The sequence below is a fragment of the Apteryx mantelli genome, chromosome 10 (assembly GCF_036417845.1).
Source record: "Apteryx mantelli isolate bAptMan1 chromosome 10, bAptMan1.hap1, whole genome shotgun sequence".
Lineage (NCBI taxonomy): Eukaryota > Metazoa > Chordata > Aves > Apterygiformes > Apterygidae > Apteryx > Apteryx mantelli.
The window spans coordinates 21,443,104-21,459,456 of NC_089987.1; the positions used below are offsets into that span (position 1 = coordinate 21,443,104).

The 16,353-nt window shown below is 47.9% G+C and overlaps 1 protein-coding gene across 1 annotated transcript in view; it reads left to right on the plus strand.

The window, feature by feature from the left end:
- The window catches only part of NECAB2 (N-terminal EF-hand calcium binding protein 2), a 123,638-nt gene that overhangs the window by 39,392 nt on the left and 67,893 nt on the right, over positions 1-16,353 (plus strand). Inside the window, exon 3 of the mRNA XM_067302913.1 lies at positions 3,121-3,229. Coding sequence (XP_067159014.1) covers positions 3,121-3,229 — 109 coding nt within the window. The remainder of the gene's footprint in view (positions 1-3,120; positions 3,230-16,353) is intronic.

A 16,353-nucleotide genomic window follows, 5' to 3' on the forward strand; every position in this document is an offset into this window, starting at 1 on the left:
CTCTCTCCTCTCACCTGGGTACTTCAGAAGCTGTGAGAGAGGAACCATAGCAGCATTTTGGCACCTTTTAGATTTTAGACAGTGATGTTTCAGAGGCTGCAACAATAACGCATTACTCAAAAAAATCAAGTAAGAGTGAAACCAAAAGAGACAAGTCATAAGATATAAACTAGGTTAAGGAAAAAGACAACTTCTTCCTTAAACTTAAAGAGAAACACCTTTGACTGTTTCTTGGAGGTAACTGAACTGTAAACTCAGATTAAAGTACCCTACTGGAAAAATTCACTAGACTACAATTTCTCTTTCCCAGTAAGTTAATTTGAGTTACTTTCCTGGGAAATTTACTCTGCCTGGTCTCTGTGTAGAGGGCATTTCTGAGGTGAGCAGGCACTTACTTAAGGTTTGCCAGAAAAATGTATCCTATATAAAGAACAGCTTAGACCTCATGGGATAAAAATGCTATTTCTCTTTTTGATCTTTATGCTTGAAGACATATATTCACTGCCAGTTGGGATCAGAAGAAATCCAACCTTGATCTTGGCTAGGATATTACATAAATAAGGGCACCATGGAAGTTTTTCATCCAGTTACGAAATACGCAGAGGTGGATAGATAGGGCATCACGTGCATTGGGCCATTAGTCTGGATCACAGTCTTTTTTATCTGCTTGCAAAAGAGCATCCTCACTGGGTTAGCTTCCAAGTGACACTTCCAACTCTAGGTGGGATGCTTTAAGCAATAGGTACTTGTCCCATCCCATCCCCTCCCCCCCCAATCCTCCCCAACACTTTATTTTTCTGTAATCATGTATCTTCTACCATTGCACAAAGTTGTTTTCTGTTGATACTTGTTAGTCTGGGCCTTTCCTTGGCAATGAAAATATCAACGCTGGAATGAGGCCTGTGGCTGAGCTGGGTGGGACATGTCTTCCTTGTGACTGTATGCCCTGATCCAGTACGATGTGTTGCTGGTCTTCCCCGGACTGAGCCACCTTGCACCTGCACAGACCAGACAGCAAATCTGGGACCAAATCTATGAGCTGTGCGTTGTTACTCTGCCACCCTCCTGTTAAAAAGAGTTTGGGGAAGAAACTGGAAGAAATGTGGAAAAACAGCACAGGCAGCTGGGCATTCTCTGTAGCCGTTATGATGCTCTGAAAATTATACCCCTTTCACCCATTGTTGTTTTAGTTTTTGTTCTCCTGCTGTGTTCTTTTGTGTAATTGCTAATTAAAGAGGTATCTTAGGCTCAATTCATCACTGTTCTAACTTCATCTGTGTCAGGCAAGGGGAACTGGGTTAGCATTTGGCAATGTAGATATGTTTTAAGAACAGCAGACTTATTTAGTTTGGGGAAGAAATATTGATAAGTATGTGAGGAGTTGGCTAATTCTGTCCTCCAGCATCATTTCCTGAAAGAGAAACAACAGGGTTTATAATTGATTTGATTAAATAATAAATGAAACATTCTCCTGTTGCAAAGTAGGCAGCATTTCCAGTCCATGAATCTCCTGTTCTGAGGATATGAATGGAAAGGCTCTAAATAGTACGTGACACTGGAATAGTTAGTCCACCCAAGGCGCTGCTGCACCACAACAGCACCGTGGCTTGAAGAAGAAACTTGGGGTAAATTAAAGTTACTTTAAAGCTCTGTGTCTCTTTCCCATTGCTTCATGGCTGAACTTCCTCATGGGAGCTTTTTCCACCCCTTCTCTTTCTCACTTCCAGCTGTGGCTTTAGACGCGATGTACCTGTCCACAGCACACACAGAAAGACTCCTGATTTAGCAGTTAGGTTTGTGCCTTTGTTACCTTAAGAGCAAAAGCTGTAAAGGATTCCTCCTTATATGACTTTGTACATGGATTTAGTCACACTTTCCTTTCTCAGTCTTTTAAGCAGGCAGTAGTAGCCCCAGTGTTATATTAATGATGAGGCCAATGCGTATATGGGCCAAGGTAACCAGTTATGTGTTTGGCATCTTTTTCGTTAACTGGGAAGGCTCGAAAACACCCAGCCTCTTTCCTTATCTTTAGTCAAAGGTGGTTCTCAGGACCGAGGACGTATATGCAAAGTTTAAGGCCGAATTTTCAAATCTGCAAACTCTGAGTTGAGAGCAGAGACTCTCTTTCCCAAGCACTGACTGTCTGCAGGAAGAAACCTCTGAAAATCTGCCTGGAGAGGGTGTTAAAAGAAGCATTCACGAGTGAGTAGCCAGCTTGGAGGTTGCTGGTGAAATCACTGCAAGTCAGTATGTGGGTGGCCGGTGCCCGGGAGATCTGTATTAAACCTCTGCCTTGTGATTCCTTCGCTCGCTGGTGGATTTGCCAAGAGGCACCCAGCAAGCTGTAGCCCGTATGGCCAGGCAGATGGATCTGGTGTGTCATCGAGTCCCTTTAGAAGTACAGGCACAATATTAAGGTGACAGAGCCCTTGTGTGTTTAAACAGTAGACAGCAGAAGCAAAACGTATCTCGTTGTGCTCGGTGGCTGCTGTTTTGCGTTCCTGTCCAGATCTAGGAGGTCCACTGCATGGAGAAAGTGCAGCTGGATGGAGATGGCAAAAGATACTGGGGGTCTGCTCATTCCAGCCTTGGGCTTTTCTCCACATGGTGCGCGTCCCTTAATGAGCGTCCCGCGCCGTGTGAACATGCCGTAGGCGAAGGGCTCAGGCCGCGTGTGCGGCTCCGCTGCTGCGGCGGGAGCCTGGGGCCGTCCATCTGTCCATCCGCCCGCCACGAGGGCGGCTGGCTGCGCGAGCGTGTTTCTAGTCCGCCGGGGGCGTTTGGGGGCCTGGAGCGGCGAGGGAGGTTTGCAGACGATGCCGTGCCGCTCGCTCCGTGGAGATGTGCCGCTGGGGACGCCACGCGCCGGCAGCGCGGCCGCGGGGGGCGATCGGGGAGCCGCTGCCCCCCGCGGCGCACCGGGCCCTCCGAGCCTGAGGGGGAAGCCCTGCCGCCTCCGGTCTGCGAAACGCCCGGCGTTTTGTGGTACGCGCCGAGGAGGAAGCCGCGGCCCTTTCCTCAGGCGGCTCCTGCCCCCGCCGGCCCGTGGCTCTCGGCTTGGGGTCTGGGGGCTTTGCCCGGCCGGCCCGTCCCTAACGCCTGCTGTGTTGCTGCTTGCAGATGACGGGAAGCTGTCCCTGGAGGAGTTCCAGGCCTTTTTTTCCGACGGGACGCTCGACGAGGAGGAACTTGAGAAGCTCTTTCACGCTATTGACTCGGACAACACCAAGTAAGTGGCCGGCGCGGGGCCTCCCCTCACGCGGGGCCTCCCCTCGCGCGGGGCTTTGCGCCTGGGCGCCGGCGCGCGCGGCGTCGCAGTGTCGGGGAGCTCGGCGCCTCGCGAAACCTGGCGAAAGCTCCTGTTCTGCACGGCCGGGGGTCTTGCCGTGCCGGCCGCTGGGCCTCCTTTTTCCCTCTTAGTGGTTTTCTTTCAGCCCACTTTCTTTAGTGGAAAACGGCCTTTACAGCATGTGAAATGATGCTTAGTTTTATCCCTGAGGGCATTTAAATGGCTCTGCAGCTTCTCCACTGCCTCTAAAAGCTTTGCTTTTAGGCAGCGGTGCGAATCTCCGTAGGCACGGTAGCATCGCCGCTGGGCGCACCGCGGGCTGGGACGGTTGGTGCGCAAAACCTCCCCGTGGCCCTGTGTGCGCCTGGGCCGCGGCTGCGTCGCTTCCCGCCCAAAGCGCCCCCGGAAAGCTCCGCTCGCTGCGGCACTGGGGAGGAGCGGCGGCGGCGAGGGGCCGGAGCCGCAGGCAGCGCCGCGCCGTCTCCGTCGCAGCTGCCGTGGGGGGGGCGAGGGGGAAATGCCAGGAGCGGAGGGATGCTTTCGTTTTACGTTATATCAAAGTTGAAACTACGTACGGCACCTGAGCTCTGTCTGACCCTGATCTTCTACTTCTGTGGCCAAAAACCCGCTGACCCCTCCTGCCAAGAATCAAGCATTTGTAGGCTGTGCCGAGCTGTCAGATTAAGGAGACAAACTCGTTTGCTGCTAATGTTTTCTTCCCTGACTTTTTAATTTCATGGCGCTTTGGCACTTAGCCCTCGCTGCCCTCTCTGACCGCGTTTTCCTTTGGTGGGATCCGAGGTGTTTGAGAACTCCTTGACGTCCGCCTGGCGCCCACGTCGTTCATGATGAACACCAAGCGCTCGGGGCCCGGCGTCCTGGCGGGAGTCCGCTCCCAGCAGGTAGCGACTGCGCGTGGGCACGGATGTGAAGGACATAGCCCACGAGCTTTTTTTCTCTTTCCAAGAGGAACCAGTCTTCAAAAGCCTGAATAGTTAGGCTGTTTGAAAATATAAATTAAAGCCAGCTTTGAGTCATATTCCAATGTGACTCTAATTCCTCTAGAGAGAAAATATCTGTCCAAAACAGCAGATGAAAAGAGAATCCCGTTTCAAATGAGAAGTCTCTCAGTAAATGCTTAAAAAAATAATAGCCTGGTTAATTATAGAGGCCTTCTGACACCAGGTAAATCGAGGCTGGCCCATGTGAGTCCCGGGCTGAGAGGCATAAATGCAGCGTGTGTGTTAGTGCAGCTACCTGCCAAACTATGGACGGAGGAAACGGGTGAGCCTGGGGTGCCAGTGCTGCTCTTTGCCATCTCTGTGCGTTGGCATGAGCTGATGGCAGAGTCCACTTCTGGTATTTCTATGGGCAGCTGAGTGTTCATTTAGTCTTTAAAATATTCTCCTAGAGGAAGCGCACCTTAGGAAGATGCTGCTAATTAGAAAGAGGTGATCCATCTCTTCTAATGTTTCCTCCTCAATGGACACTGCACTATTGCTGTTAATCTGCACCGTTACTTGCAGAGAGCGAACTCCAGTGCTGCGGACAAGCGCACTCTGTGACTTACCCACTGGAAGAGGAGAGACTCCAATGCATTCTTACCCTCCAGTTTTGTGCCATCACAGTAATGGGTTTTCATTAAATAGTGGGGCTCCATGGAGTTGTTCCATCGTTGTCGGGACAATCATCCAACTTTATTCCAAAACTTCAGGCTAGTTTAAATTTCTTTTTTCCTGAAAATTGAGTTCTTACCATATTTACAAATGTGGTACAATCTGAAAGAAGTGAAAATACCCAAAGACTTTGAGTAGCTTCTGGATTCTTCTGATTTTGTTTTAGAGTGGTCAGGTATTTTGGGATTAAAATAGTAAAATAATGTGGGAGTCATGGGAATAAAAAGTACAAGCCTTTACCAATCTGAACTGTCGAACAAAGGCTGCCATAAGCTTTGTGGATCTCTTTCTAGAGCTAGGGGATGCTCCTGGTGTACTGTGTGCAGACTCTGGGACTCACCTGCTCATCTGCTTCTGTCTGAAATAGTTTATAGCGTTGCCTGGGCATATCAATTTCCATTTAGCCTTTGAAAGGATGCAGACAGCTAATGTGTAAGCTGATGTGTAAGGGCTTTAGTATGTGGATATTTCTCCTGGCTTGTTTGAAATGGTAAGCTTGATCATACTCCTTTTTTGTTTGGGGATTGCAAAAAAAATTTTGCAACTTGCTCTGAGCCTTAATGAGGGAAGTCTTCTAAACTGAACAGAAAGAAAACGTGCCACTTCTAAATGTCGCACAATACTGCATGTAGAAAACATGTTACAGAACAGACTAAGATATATATTGTACTATGTTGCCTGCTTGACCAAGATCGTTGGTCTTCCACAGCTCCACTAGTAATACAGGTGTTATAACTAGCGCAAAGCATAGTGCAGGACTCGTGTCTCATGTTCTTACAGCAATAAATCAATGAGTAATGCCACTTCTTGGGTTAGAAAGTGGAAAAATTTTAAAATATTTTTATGTGAGTATGTGAAATAGTCAGCTGTAATATCTACCAGGATGTTCTCCCTTGTGCTTCTGGAGAACGACACCTCCCGTAATGCCAGCTGTGGTGGTAACTCTGTCTGGACTGGCTGGGGTTTTGATAAGAGGTGTGAAGTTGCTCCCCAGCAAGTGGGGCCTTGCTTAGCAGCTCCTGAATGTGGAAAGAGTTCCAGCAATTCAGTAGTATTTTTCTTTTGCCTGGTTGGCTTGATCTAGTCATCAATACCCATTAAGTACCAATACTTTCACAGAGCTGTGTAGCATCTGCTGTTCTTGGCTGAAAGAAAAAGCAATGCGTTGGTCACACTTACAAGTTAAATCTTTGCATGAATTGGCACTTGTTTATTGATTTGGAAAGCATAGGCACCCACAGCAAATTTATCAAATTGGGGGAAGAAAATATTCCTCATTTTTTATCTGCAAGATCTCTCTCAGTCTCCAGAAAACCTATTTCATAGTGGGACTTGCTTGAGCAAAAGTGCAGATGTGCATTTCACTCTAAATTGAATGGAAATGAAGATACACATCACAAAATGCTGTTTGCTTGACTGTAGTCCTGAGCCTGGTAGTAGTCCTTCTAGTAGTGTGTGTGTTGCTCAGAGTTGTACAGAGTGATCTCTTTAGTTCTCTAAACTGGTGGACCGGTATGAGGTACCCAGGGCAATCGGTTATCCCCCAGTGAGAATGCCCTGCCTCCGGCCTCCTAGATGTCTGAATATTACGGTTGCAATTTTGAGCACTTCTGCTGCTCCCAGATGCTGTGAAAGCATGACAGTATGGGAGTCACTTCTCTGCCCCAAGAGCTTTCCTCTAGACCACAGATTTTTTATTTTTTACATCAGCGTGATGCTATTTGCTGTCTCCGCCAGGCGTTAATGGCTGTGGCTGCTCTTCCCTGGGCACGCAGGGAGCAGGCGCGTGTTGCTGGGCATCTCCTGCAGGCTCCTGGGCCGGGCCGGCGCAGGGACCGGCGCTGCCGGCTACGTGGTGGAGTTTGCACTGCCTTGTGGCGATGCCGCAGCCAGCGAAAATGGGGAAATCGGCCTGTCCTGGTCTTGTGAAAGGGAGCTATCAAGTCCTACATCCACACTGAGCAAGGTGAAGAGTTATCAAGCTCTTCTAACTGTTGCTGAATGAAAAAATTCTCTATCCTACAGCCACTTCAATTCTTGGCATTATGTCTAAATGTTTAATATCTTCTAGCAGCTATTGCTTCGGGACAGTGCTACATATGATGAATACTACTCCCTTTTCCTGTGTCACCGTTCCAGGGGATACTGCTCCCTGCTCCCAGGCTCTTTCCCTCTATCCTTCCCCTGCTATTTCCTAAACTGTTTCTCTTAACTTCATTTAAGCTTAATATAGAACACTGACTTACTAATAATTATCATCGAGTTGCATACAGGGAAATTGGTGAATAGATTAAGCGACAAGGACTGAAATATCAGATGAGCGCTTTCTGTTTTCTTTCACCTTTTTCCATTTTACAGTGGAACGTAGGGACAAAATTTAGTTTATCTTTCCAAAGGCCATTTGAATTAAAATTATTTGCTGGTTGAAAAGGAAAGTTAATTTATTTTTAAAGCCGGTTTTGATATTCCATTTTTTTCCGTGTATTTTTCTCATATTGCCCATCATGTTTGCTTAGTGTGCAATACAAAGTTTGCTATTGAAATTACATTACAGCTGGAGTAGCTCTAGATGAAGAAAATTATGTTCCTATTGATTATTAATAATTGCTTTTACCAGCTAAATTACAAAATGTTGATTCAATTTTCCAGAGTATTTTTAGGAACGGTCTTACTAGAGTAGACAAAATGAATGTCTATATTAGCTTCCTGACCTGCTTTAGTTGGCAAGGTGGTGAAAAGGAGAAAACTTGGGCAGATGAACGGAAAATGAGGGTTAGTTTAATGATGTAGGAGTAATTCTGTGCTCCTGTGGGGAGTCAGTCACAGCTGTGTGTTTTTGTTTTAAGAATCACAGTCCCCTAGCAAAATACCTTGTCAACAAGGTGCAGGAAGCAGGATGCTTGACGGAAATGAGATAGCCAAAAATAGCCCGGGGGCATTAATGAGGCTTGCTCTTTCTACTTGATGGCCTAGAAAGTGTTTTTAGGAGGTTAATGATGCGGTATGATGGGCACGGGCTGCAAGTGCGGCATTGTATAAACATGGTTATGGGAAATCAGTAGTGCTATTGCTGCAGACCTTAAATTCATTTAGCATATTAACCTCTCCAGGAGTTACTTCTCCCCCGGAGCAAACTGAGCGTCCCCAGCTGAGGTGGGTCCTGTGCGACGCTCCTAACTTACATTTCCAGTGGGGGAAAGAAATTGTGTATTCAGAAGCCATCGTACTGGTATCTCCCGGGGGATTTCTCAGCTCACGTACTGAGGTATTGCTCTTGCACTCGTAGTGCTTAGGGTTTGCAGAGGGAGAAGAGTCCCGTAGCTGCAACAGTGTCAGAGAACCGGAGGAGGCGAGGAGATGGGTGACGGCGGGAGCTCCTTCCAGCCACCCTCTGTGGCTTGGCGCCTCGTCCAGTCTGGGCACACCACGCGCCTGCTACCCAGTGGTCGTATGCAGGATTTCTGACCTGTGGCAGCCTGGCTGCAGCTGCAGTGAAGTATCTCCAGGGTCTCCACTGTCGCAAGCAGAGAAATCCTCAAGAAATATCTCCCGGTTGGACATTTAAGTTTCTCAGAGTCCCAAAAGGTGGGGAAAGGGATGGGGAACTTGCCAAGTCCCTACAGATGGAAAGAGCTGAAAGCCCATGTAGATTCACCAGCGCTACAAGGCAGCACACGGACCCAGAGAAGGGGGCGTTTGAGCTGGCTGAGCGAGCGAGGCCCTGCTCGGGGCGCTGATGGCTGGCAAGCCGCCGGCTCTGCCGGGCCCCGTCCCCCGGCGAGTGCTGGGGCTCTGCCGTCGGCCGGCCCTGCCGTAACAAGCGCAGTGTGGCCAGCTGCGCTTGCAGAAAACACAGAATGACTGCCCTGAGACTTTAGTGCTGAGTATCTTTGGAAGAGAAGCTGCTATTAGTGGGAAAGTACATGGGTTCTGCTATAAGCCACATGACTGCTGGTTATTTCGTCCGGCAGCAGGAGCGTGTAAAACATTTCATGTACGTCAATTGTTTTTGGCAACATCATATTCAAAAACCTGCTATTGCTTAAAAGCGGTGATAAAGTGATATCTTTCTCTCCATCTCTAACGGTAGCTGCCCTGCTTCCCGTCTTCCCACCTGAAGCACGAGGCCAAAGCAAGATGTCGCTAGGTGTTTTTTCACTGTTGGTTTTAACTGATGTGTCAGGAGGTTTCAGCAGGGCTTTATGGGAAAGCTTCCTGAAGGCTGATGGGGTGGTAATGATAGATTGCTATTAATATCAATGATACTAGAATTGCGCAAATTATATAGTATATAAACACACACACATATGTATGGGTGTTTGTGTGTGTGTGTGTGTGTGTGTGTGTATTTGGTTTAGTGGCAGAATAGGGCTTTAGAAAACTTTTGATTGATTTTTCACCTGGAAAGTCCTGCTGTATTTGGAGAGTTATTTAACCACTTTCTTACCTTTTCTAAAGATATACATCAATTTTAGAAGGAAAGTGGAAAGTCAAAAGGTTCAATTCAAGAACGACCAGCTGAAACACTCTCAAAATGTTACTGAACTGACTGGATGAAACGTGCTTTGTCTGACCCACATTTCCTGTCTTTTTCCAGCTCCCTGAAACAGCATTTATAACCACCGTCCTTGGGCACGTGGTAACTGGGCTGCAGCAGGAATAGGCAGCTCCCGGGCTGTGCGGTGGCAGAACTGCGGCATTTCCCACTGGGTGCAGGAAATCGCGTCTCGGGGGGTTTGGGCATTATCCGGGGAATGAGCAAAACTGGCACACCGTGGCATACAACACTTCTCTTCCTGCTCCCTCGACTGCAGCAGAGTAGTTTTAGGGCACAATTTCCAAAATATCTGTGTGCCTGTGCTACATTGCACATCTAAGCAAAACACCAAGCCTGCTTATCTATGTGTCAGTCTGATAGGGATGACCCCTGGCCAGCACATCGGTGCTAACATGAGTCCTTGGATAAATATTCAGCTGAATAAGCCTACTGGCGGAGGCTGCAGACAGTGCTTACGGCTGGAGCATTTTGCTGGCATTAGCTGTGTCTGCCCTGTGCCTTGCTGGTTTAGGATATGGATGTCCTTGCACTAGTGAAGAGTTGCTAGCGTCTGTGCAACCTGAGATAAGTACACGGACACTTTGGGTAAGTTTATACAGCCCAAAACAGTGCTGGTTCCTCGGAGGGAACCAGCCAGTGCCCCAGAACTGTAGAGCTGTGTCAGCCCAGAGTTTTGCCAATGGCAAGGTGGCACTTTTCAATGGTCTCTGCCACTACCATTTCCTCTTACTGTCGTGTTTGCTTCCAGCTGTGCCGTCAGGCCCTGTCTGTGCCATGTAGAGGTGCTTTTTTGACTCCTCTGATACTAGACACTGAAGTCACTTTGTGCTCTGCAGTCAGTCAATAGCTCCTCTGCTGGAGCTTCCTCTGCTCTGCAGCTGTTCCTACTGCAGGGCCCAAAGGACCGAAAGTGCAGCACTGGGATGCAGGCAGCACTCTGACGTGTGCATGTGCGTGCATGAGCGTTCACCAAAGGGGCTTTGCAAAATGTGAGCCTGTGAGATTATAGTTTGTTCTGTGAAGTCTTCCAGCAAGCTAGGGTATGAACTTCAGGAGTCTGAGGACAGTGCTTGGTGGGATCACCTCCACTGCTAGTAGTTCACTGAAAATACTCCATCACACAGATTACCTTCTCCTTTGCTTTCTGACTTGTTTTAGAGGAACTAATTAGCTTTGTAGGAATCCTCCACCCTCCAGTGATGTTCATACCTCGCCCTGCCAGTGGCATGCCAGAAATGTGCTGTAGGTGAAAATGATGTGCATGTAATCAGTGATCACAGTGGCTCCTCTGCATTGACAGAGAAAGCAGCTTTCAGGGCTGATCTGTGGTGCTCTTCTTTGCTCTTGCTCCCCTCTTTTTCCTAATGATAAGAGTCACATTGCATTTGTTTGTATCCCAGCTAACAGACACACCATGACGGTGACACATGGTCTGAATGGTCCTGAGGCTGTTTACTGCCTTGGAATCCATGCCTGAAATCAGGGAAGTGGGAGAGATCAGGGCTTCAGAAGCTTTGGGAGCAGCATATCTGAGAATACACCCAGAAGCCCCAGTCCCCAGACTGATGGCCTAGCTGGGAAGACTACAGTCATTACTCATCACTTGTCAGGAAAAAAGGGCTTTGCATCACCTTGCGAAGATGAGGAAGTGGAGTGCCTGTCAGTCCTTGGGAAAGGAGAGGGAGGTCAGACGTGGCTGTTGACCAAACTAATTTAGTCCTAGCAAGGGATTTTAAAAATTCCTTTTGTATCTCATACATTTTTCATAGCTGCAGAGGACAAACCTTTGGGGAGAGATCTGCTCACTGAAGCAAGACTTTTCAGATGAGCTGTACATGTCCATTCAAAAGGAGCCAAGAACATGGCATTAGCATTCTACTGCACTGTCATTTATTATCTCTCAGCTAGGCTTATAGCTATTATTTTAATTACTTTATTTTTCCCCCTCTCTCTAAGTGAGCTCTTCTCTCCAGTGGCAAATACTAGAAAAGACTGGAGTTTGCATGTAGTATAATTAAAAGAAGTGGTATCTCTTCTCAGAAGCTCTTAACAGATCCCACAGACTGTCACTTTTGTTGGGGGATTGTCACAAATGGAGAACTGAGAACAATTGGGTTTTCCAGTGTGTAAAAAATCACCAGCCTGCAATCTTCAGCTCTTCGTGGAAGTTATGTTGTGCTGTATTCTGAAGGGAGCAATGATACGGGATGTATGGGAAAATGTGATTGTGTACCTTTGGATATTGAACAACAACCTTTCTGGAAATGTAGAACCACCTTCCTCACCCAGTACTTCAGATATTCAGATACCACAGAGAGCTGTATTATAAATAATCAGACTAATCTGGGTTTACTTTGCAGTACAGGAAGTACGAAGGGATGGGATATAATGGGATATTATCAAGGCACCTAAGAACATCAGTAATTCGTTCTACCTACGAGATGGTGGAGGCAAAGCTGTGCACGGGTGCCTCAGGGAGGAAGGTGCAGCGAGGAAGCTGTGTAACGATGCTGGTGAAGTTCTCCACCTGCACTAATTAGCCCTGCTGAGAAGGGGAGCATGTTAGTCCAGGCAGAGCGCTGTGCCAGCACAACTGTATTACTTCCAGTGTTTGATTTAGCTTGAGCATTTTGGTACACCTGAAATGTCAGTGAAGATGGGAGCTCCAGGTTACCCATTTTATACTCTGACTACAAGGCTCCTCAAAATATTTTTATGGCTGAAATGAAGAAGGTGGCAAAGAGGGAAAGAAAGACTCTTAGGGAGGAGGAGAGACGAGTGTTGCTTGTACACAAGACCAGAGAACCTGTAGGATATGTGGCTCCCAAAAGCAGAGGCTGAGGTGCAGTTGACGCCAGGTACCCTTGAACAGATGAGCCAAGCAGTCTGTTAGCTGTGATTTACCCTCTCCGGGTGATGGTACTGGGTCACAGCCCTCCTCTGCCCTGTGAGCAGGTATGTGAGTATGGACCACCTGAGCCAGGCCCCTGCCCTCTGTAAAAATCCAGGTGCGTTTGTTTGTATTGTCCCATTTGCCTGTATTTTGCAGTATCTGTGGTTTTGTTCTGACCAGGTGACCCTCACCTCCTCAGTGCCTTGAATTACTGAGAAGGTGGGTGGCAGCAGGCAGAATTAGCATTTTTGGCTCTTTCAGCTAATTAGACACTCCCAGCCTGGAGATGTTTTTGCTGAGTTCAGCAAGGTAATTCAGTGTGATGTTTCCCTGCTTGTCAATTTGCAGCGCATTGTTATGAAAAACAGCAGCTTTTTCTCTTGCTTTTGCCAGGAGATGCCATTCAGTTCAAGGTCAATGGGAGAGGCCTGGGAAGTGGGAGTCTGGTGGGGAGGGCTGTGCCGTTCTCTGCTGTAATTACAAGACCTGTGTTCCTAGCAGAGGAATTGATAATGGAAAGCACTAGTGGGTCATCAAGTCCCAAAGCACAGAAAAGGCTTGATTGCTTCCGACTGCTTTCATTGTGACTGTACCTCACACCTGCAACGCTTTCCCAGCTCCACAGCTGGGCGATGAGGTCGCAGCACAACGCGGCTTTGTCCGCCCAACAGCAGCCCCTTGTCTGCATGAAGATGGGGCGATGCTGGAGACTGCCGCGGTGACCATTTGGGAGCATTTGCTAGCATTTGCAGGGTCCTCTGGCTCTGTAAGACCCATCCTGCCCTTCCTGGCAAGGGCAGAAGTATGGCCTGACCAAAAGTTCCTGGCAGCGTAAAGGGAGACTGTCATTAAATGTGAGGGGAATGGGGTCAGCTATGCTGGCTCTCCCTGAGCATAACCAGGTTTGGCACCTCCGAAAGGTTATTCCTGCGTGATGCCTTGTGACTAGCTGAGTTGCATGACACCACGGTCCAAAAGTTAAGAGGCTCACGGCATTTTCTGCTCGGTTAAAAGGGAGGCAGAATATGGCACAGCAGAGAGCTAGCTTACCAAGTTTGTGTTCAAAATAGTTTTGGGGTCATGGCTGGGTGTTCGGTGCCTGCAGATGCTCAGGTTCAGTACTTGGAGCTCTGCATTGTCTGAAGGCATCTTGGATAAAGGCTATCCTGAAAGGGCAGAAAAAAACAGCGCGGGAGGAGAGCAATGGAAGAAGAGACAAGAAGTAGCTCTTTGGAGAAGATGGCGAACTGAGCCGAACACTCATGAACAGAGGCTACAAAGACTTGAGAGGGCCTGTTGGGGTATTTTCAGCACACAGTGACTGCAAATACTAGGATTGCAACTGCGGACAAGGCCTCAGAATAGAGGCAAAGTTAGAAGGGCCTAAATTTATACTTCTGGACATAATGGCAGCTGCATATGGCCCTCAGTTTTCCAGAGCATGAAACAGTAGTGTTGGGGGCAGTAGATACCAGTGGGCCAGAGTCTGTTCTTCTAGGCAGATGGTGAACTTGGAGGTTCACTCATTGCTGCATATAAGGGGAGTGTGGGAGAAGAGACTGCTCCCTTCCAGACTCATGTGGCTGGTATATCCCTCTTTTACTGGAAGGAACCATTTTTTGTTGTGCAAAGACAGGTGTGTATGTGCACTCCATCCTTTCATCGTCCCTGAGGAGTCTGGCAGAGAAGCTCACTTGTACCTGTGTTAGTGTTCCTCTTTGGCACACAAAAATCACTCTGCAAACTCCCAGCTGGGGGAGTAGCACTAGTCTGCATTACTTACCCAGCCAGGGGAGAGCTAGAAATGAAATCTTGATGCCTCATTTTGCACCTGCTGCACCCTGAGGTGACTTTGCTCTCCTGAAATTCCTTCTCTCTCTGTAGGTGGGTCACAATGAAGTTGATCTGTAGGTTTTTTCCCTCGTTTTTACAGTTTTCTCAAAGCTGTCTTTAGAAGAGGAACAACACCTTCTTCCCCCCTTTCTTCACTCCAGCTTTTCAAAATTAGAAATAGAGAGTTGGTAAATTACTACCTTCACAGCTTGTTGACATTATCCTCTTTAGCACATATATTATACCTGGACCCACCACGAAGTGTTCAAATGGCTGCAGTTAGGAAACAGAGCTGTTAGTGGGAACGGTCTGCTGCCTAGGAAACTGAAGCAATTTGAGATCCTGTTCAGCCTTGAGTTGTCATGGCTGGGACAGCTATTCCTCAGGGGTCTTTCTGTAAGTGTTGCTTATTTAAGATTGATGGAAGCAGAGCAAATGAGGAGGGACAAGTCTATATTTCACTCACTGTTAATTGTGTGGGAGAAGCTGTTAAGATCATGTTAGTGCTAATAAGGGATATGAGCACGAATAAGCTTCCTAGTGCTAGTGCAATTGTAACTGGCTGGTTGTGGTTTGTCGTTTCTGCTGAAGAAACGCATGTGTGTCGTGGCCTGCATCATGACCCCTCCGGTGAGGCTGTTGAGATATTTGTCCTTCTTGCTCCTGGGGCCATTGGTTCAGTCTCCAGGATGCCAAAAAGGCAGGTGTCACTTAATCAGCACATGAACATTAGGTGGCCAGGTTCCACCCGGCAGCCTTCCCTGTTGAATGAGGCCTCCAGGCTTGGGGAACATGGTAGCTCTTCACCAAAGTATGTTTCCTTGGCTTTGCCACTCCCGGATATGTTCTCCACTGACACACATCTGGTCCCTGAAGTGGCATGTCCCTTGCTGCCCCGTGTGTCTGTATGGCAGTAGTTAACTTCAAGGAGAGTTGTGGAGTTGGAGAGAAGTTGTCATTAAGCTCTGTGCTTGATCCTGCTTGTAGGATCCTGTTTGCAGAGCGGCCTCTGATTGAGGCCTCTAAGGAAGTGTCACCTGGGAGGGAGCACATCAGTGTGTGGTCCTCATCTCTGACCGCCTCCAGTTTCCCTTCCTTATCTAGGCCAGTCAGCTAGGAAAACTCCACCGAGGCCCTCTGTGGAAAGGCTGTTTTCTATCCTCTGTGAACATGGAGCATTTTCAAGGCTCTCGAATAGGGCTCATTGCTTGTGCGGGTGAATTTTGTTTCTTAGTTAGCTTGACTGTGTTGATACCCAGACATCGAGATTGTTTCATGTTAGACCCTGTGCAAACATGTAAGACTTGGTGCTTGCCGCAGAGAAGCTTAATGGCCTACAGTGATGAGCAGCATCCAAAAAGTGGGAGGAGATGCTGTCAACGGGAACTGCTGGTGGAGTTGAGAGTCCAGGCTGATGTTGCCTGACAAGAGGAGCCAAAGGAAGGAGTGTCAGTAGCAACCTTGCAGCTCTCTGTGCTCAGTGGTACCCTGAGCTCTGAAGACTCCTCTTTTGGTCTTGTGTATGAGAAATACGGCATTCTAGTGGGGCCAGAGAAGCTCTTCCAGCAAAGAAGCTGAAAATCTGTCCCTGAATATTAAGCAGGGAACAGCTTCCAAACAAGCTTGATGTGTGCAAGTTAAAGCTATGCTTTATGCTTCAGCTGGTAACCTGGGCAGAAAAGGAGCTCAACAGCATCACAAGGGCAATTCTCACATGCGAACGAGCTGTTCGCAGCACACTCCTTCCAGCATGTGATCTTGGTCCAAACCTGGACAACTTTAGTGCCTTCTATCATACAGCAGCCTGGTGTCCTACTGCTCCAGTCATTATTTTTCCTCTGGTAGAAGACGATCTTTTGTTACCGCTTTGCTACCCACATTTGGATAGGATACCACACGCATGCACACGCACTCTCAACATGTTTTGCCTTCCCAGGACCTACATCAGGTCTGCTGTCTTTTGGTCTAAGGAGACTCCATTTGATGGAGTCCATTTTGAACGGGGACAGTTTAGCAACAGTACTCAGCTGCTGAAGTTTTTCGCCAGTCCTCTTGTGTCAGTCCTCTCAAATTTGAACAGAAAGTACTTCCACCTCTTGGGCAA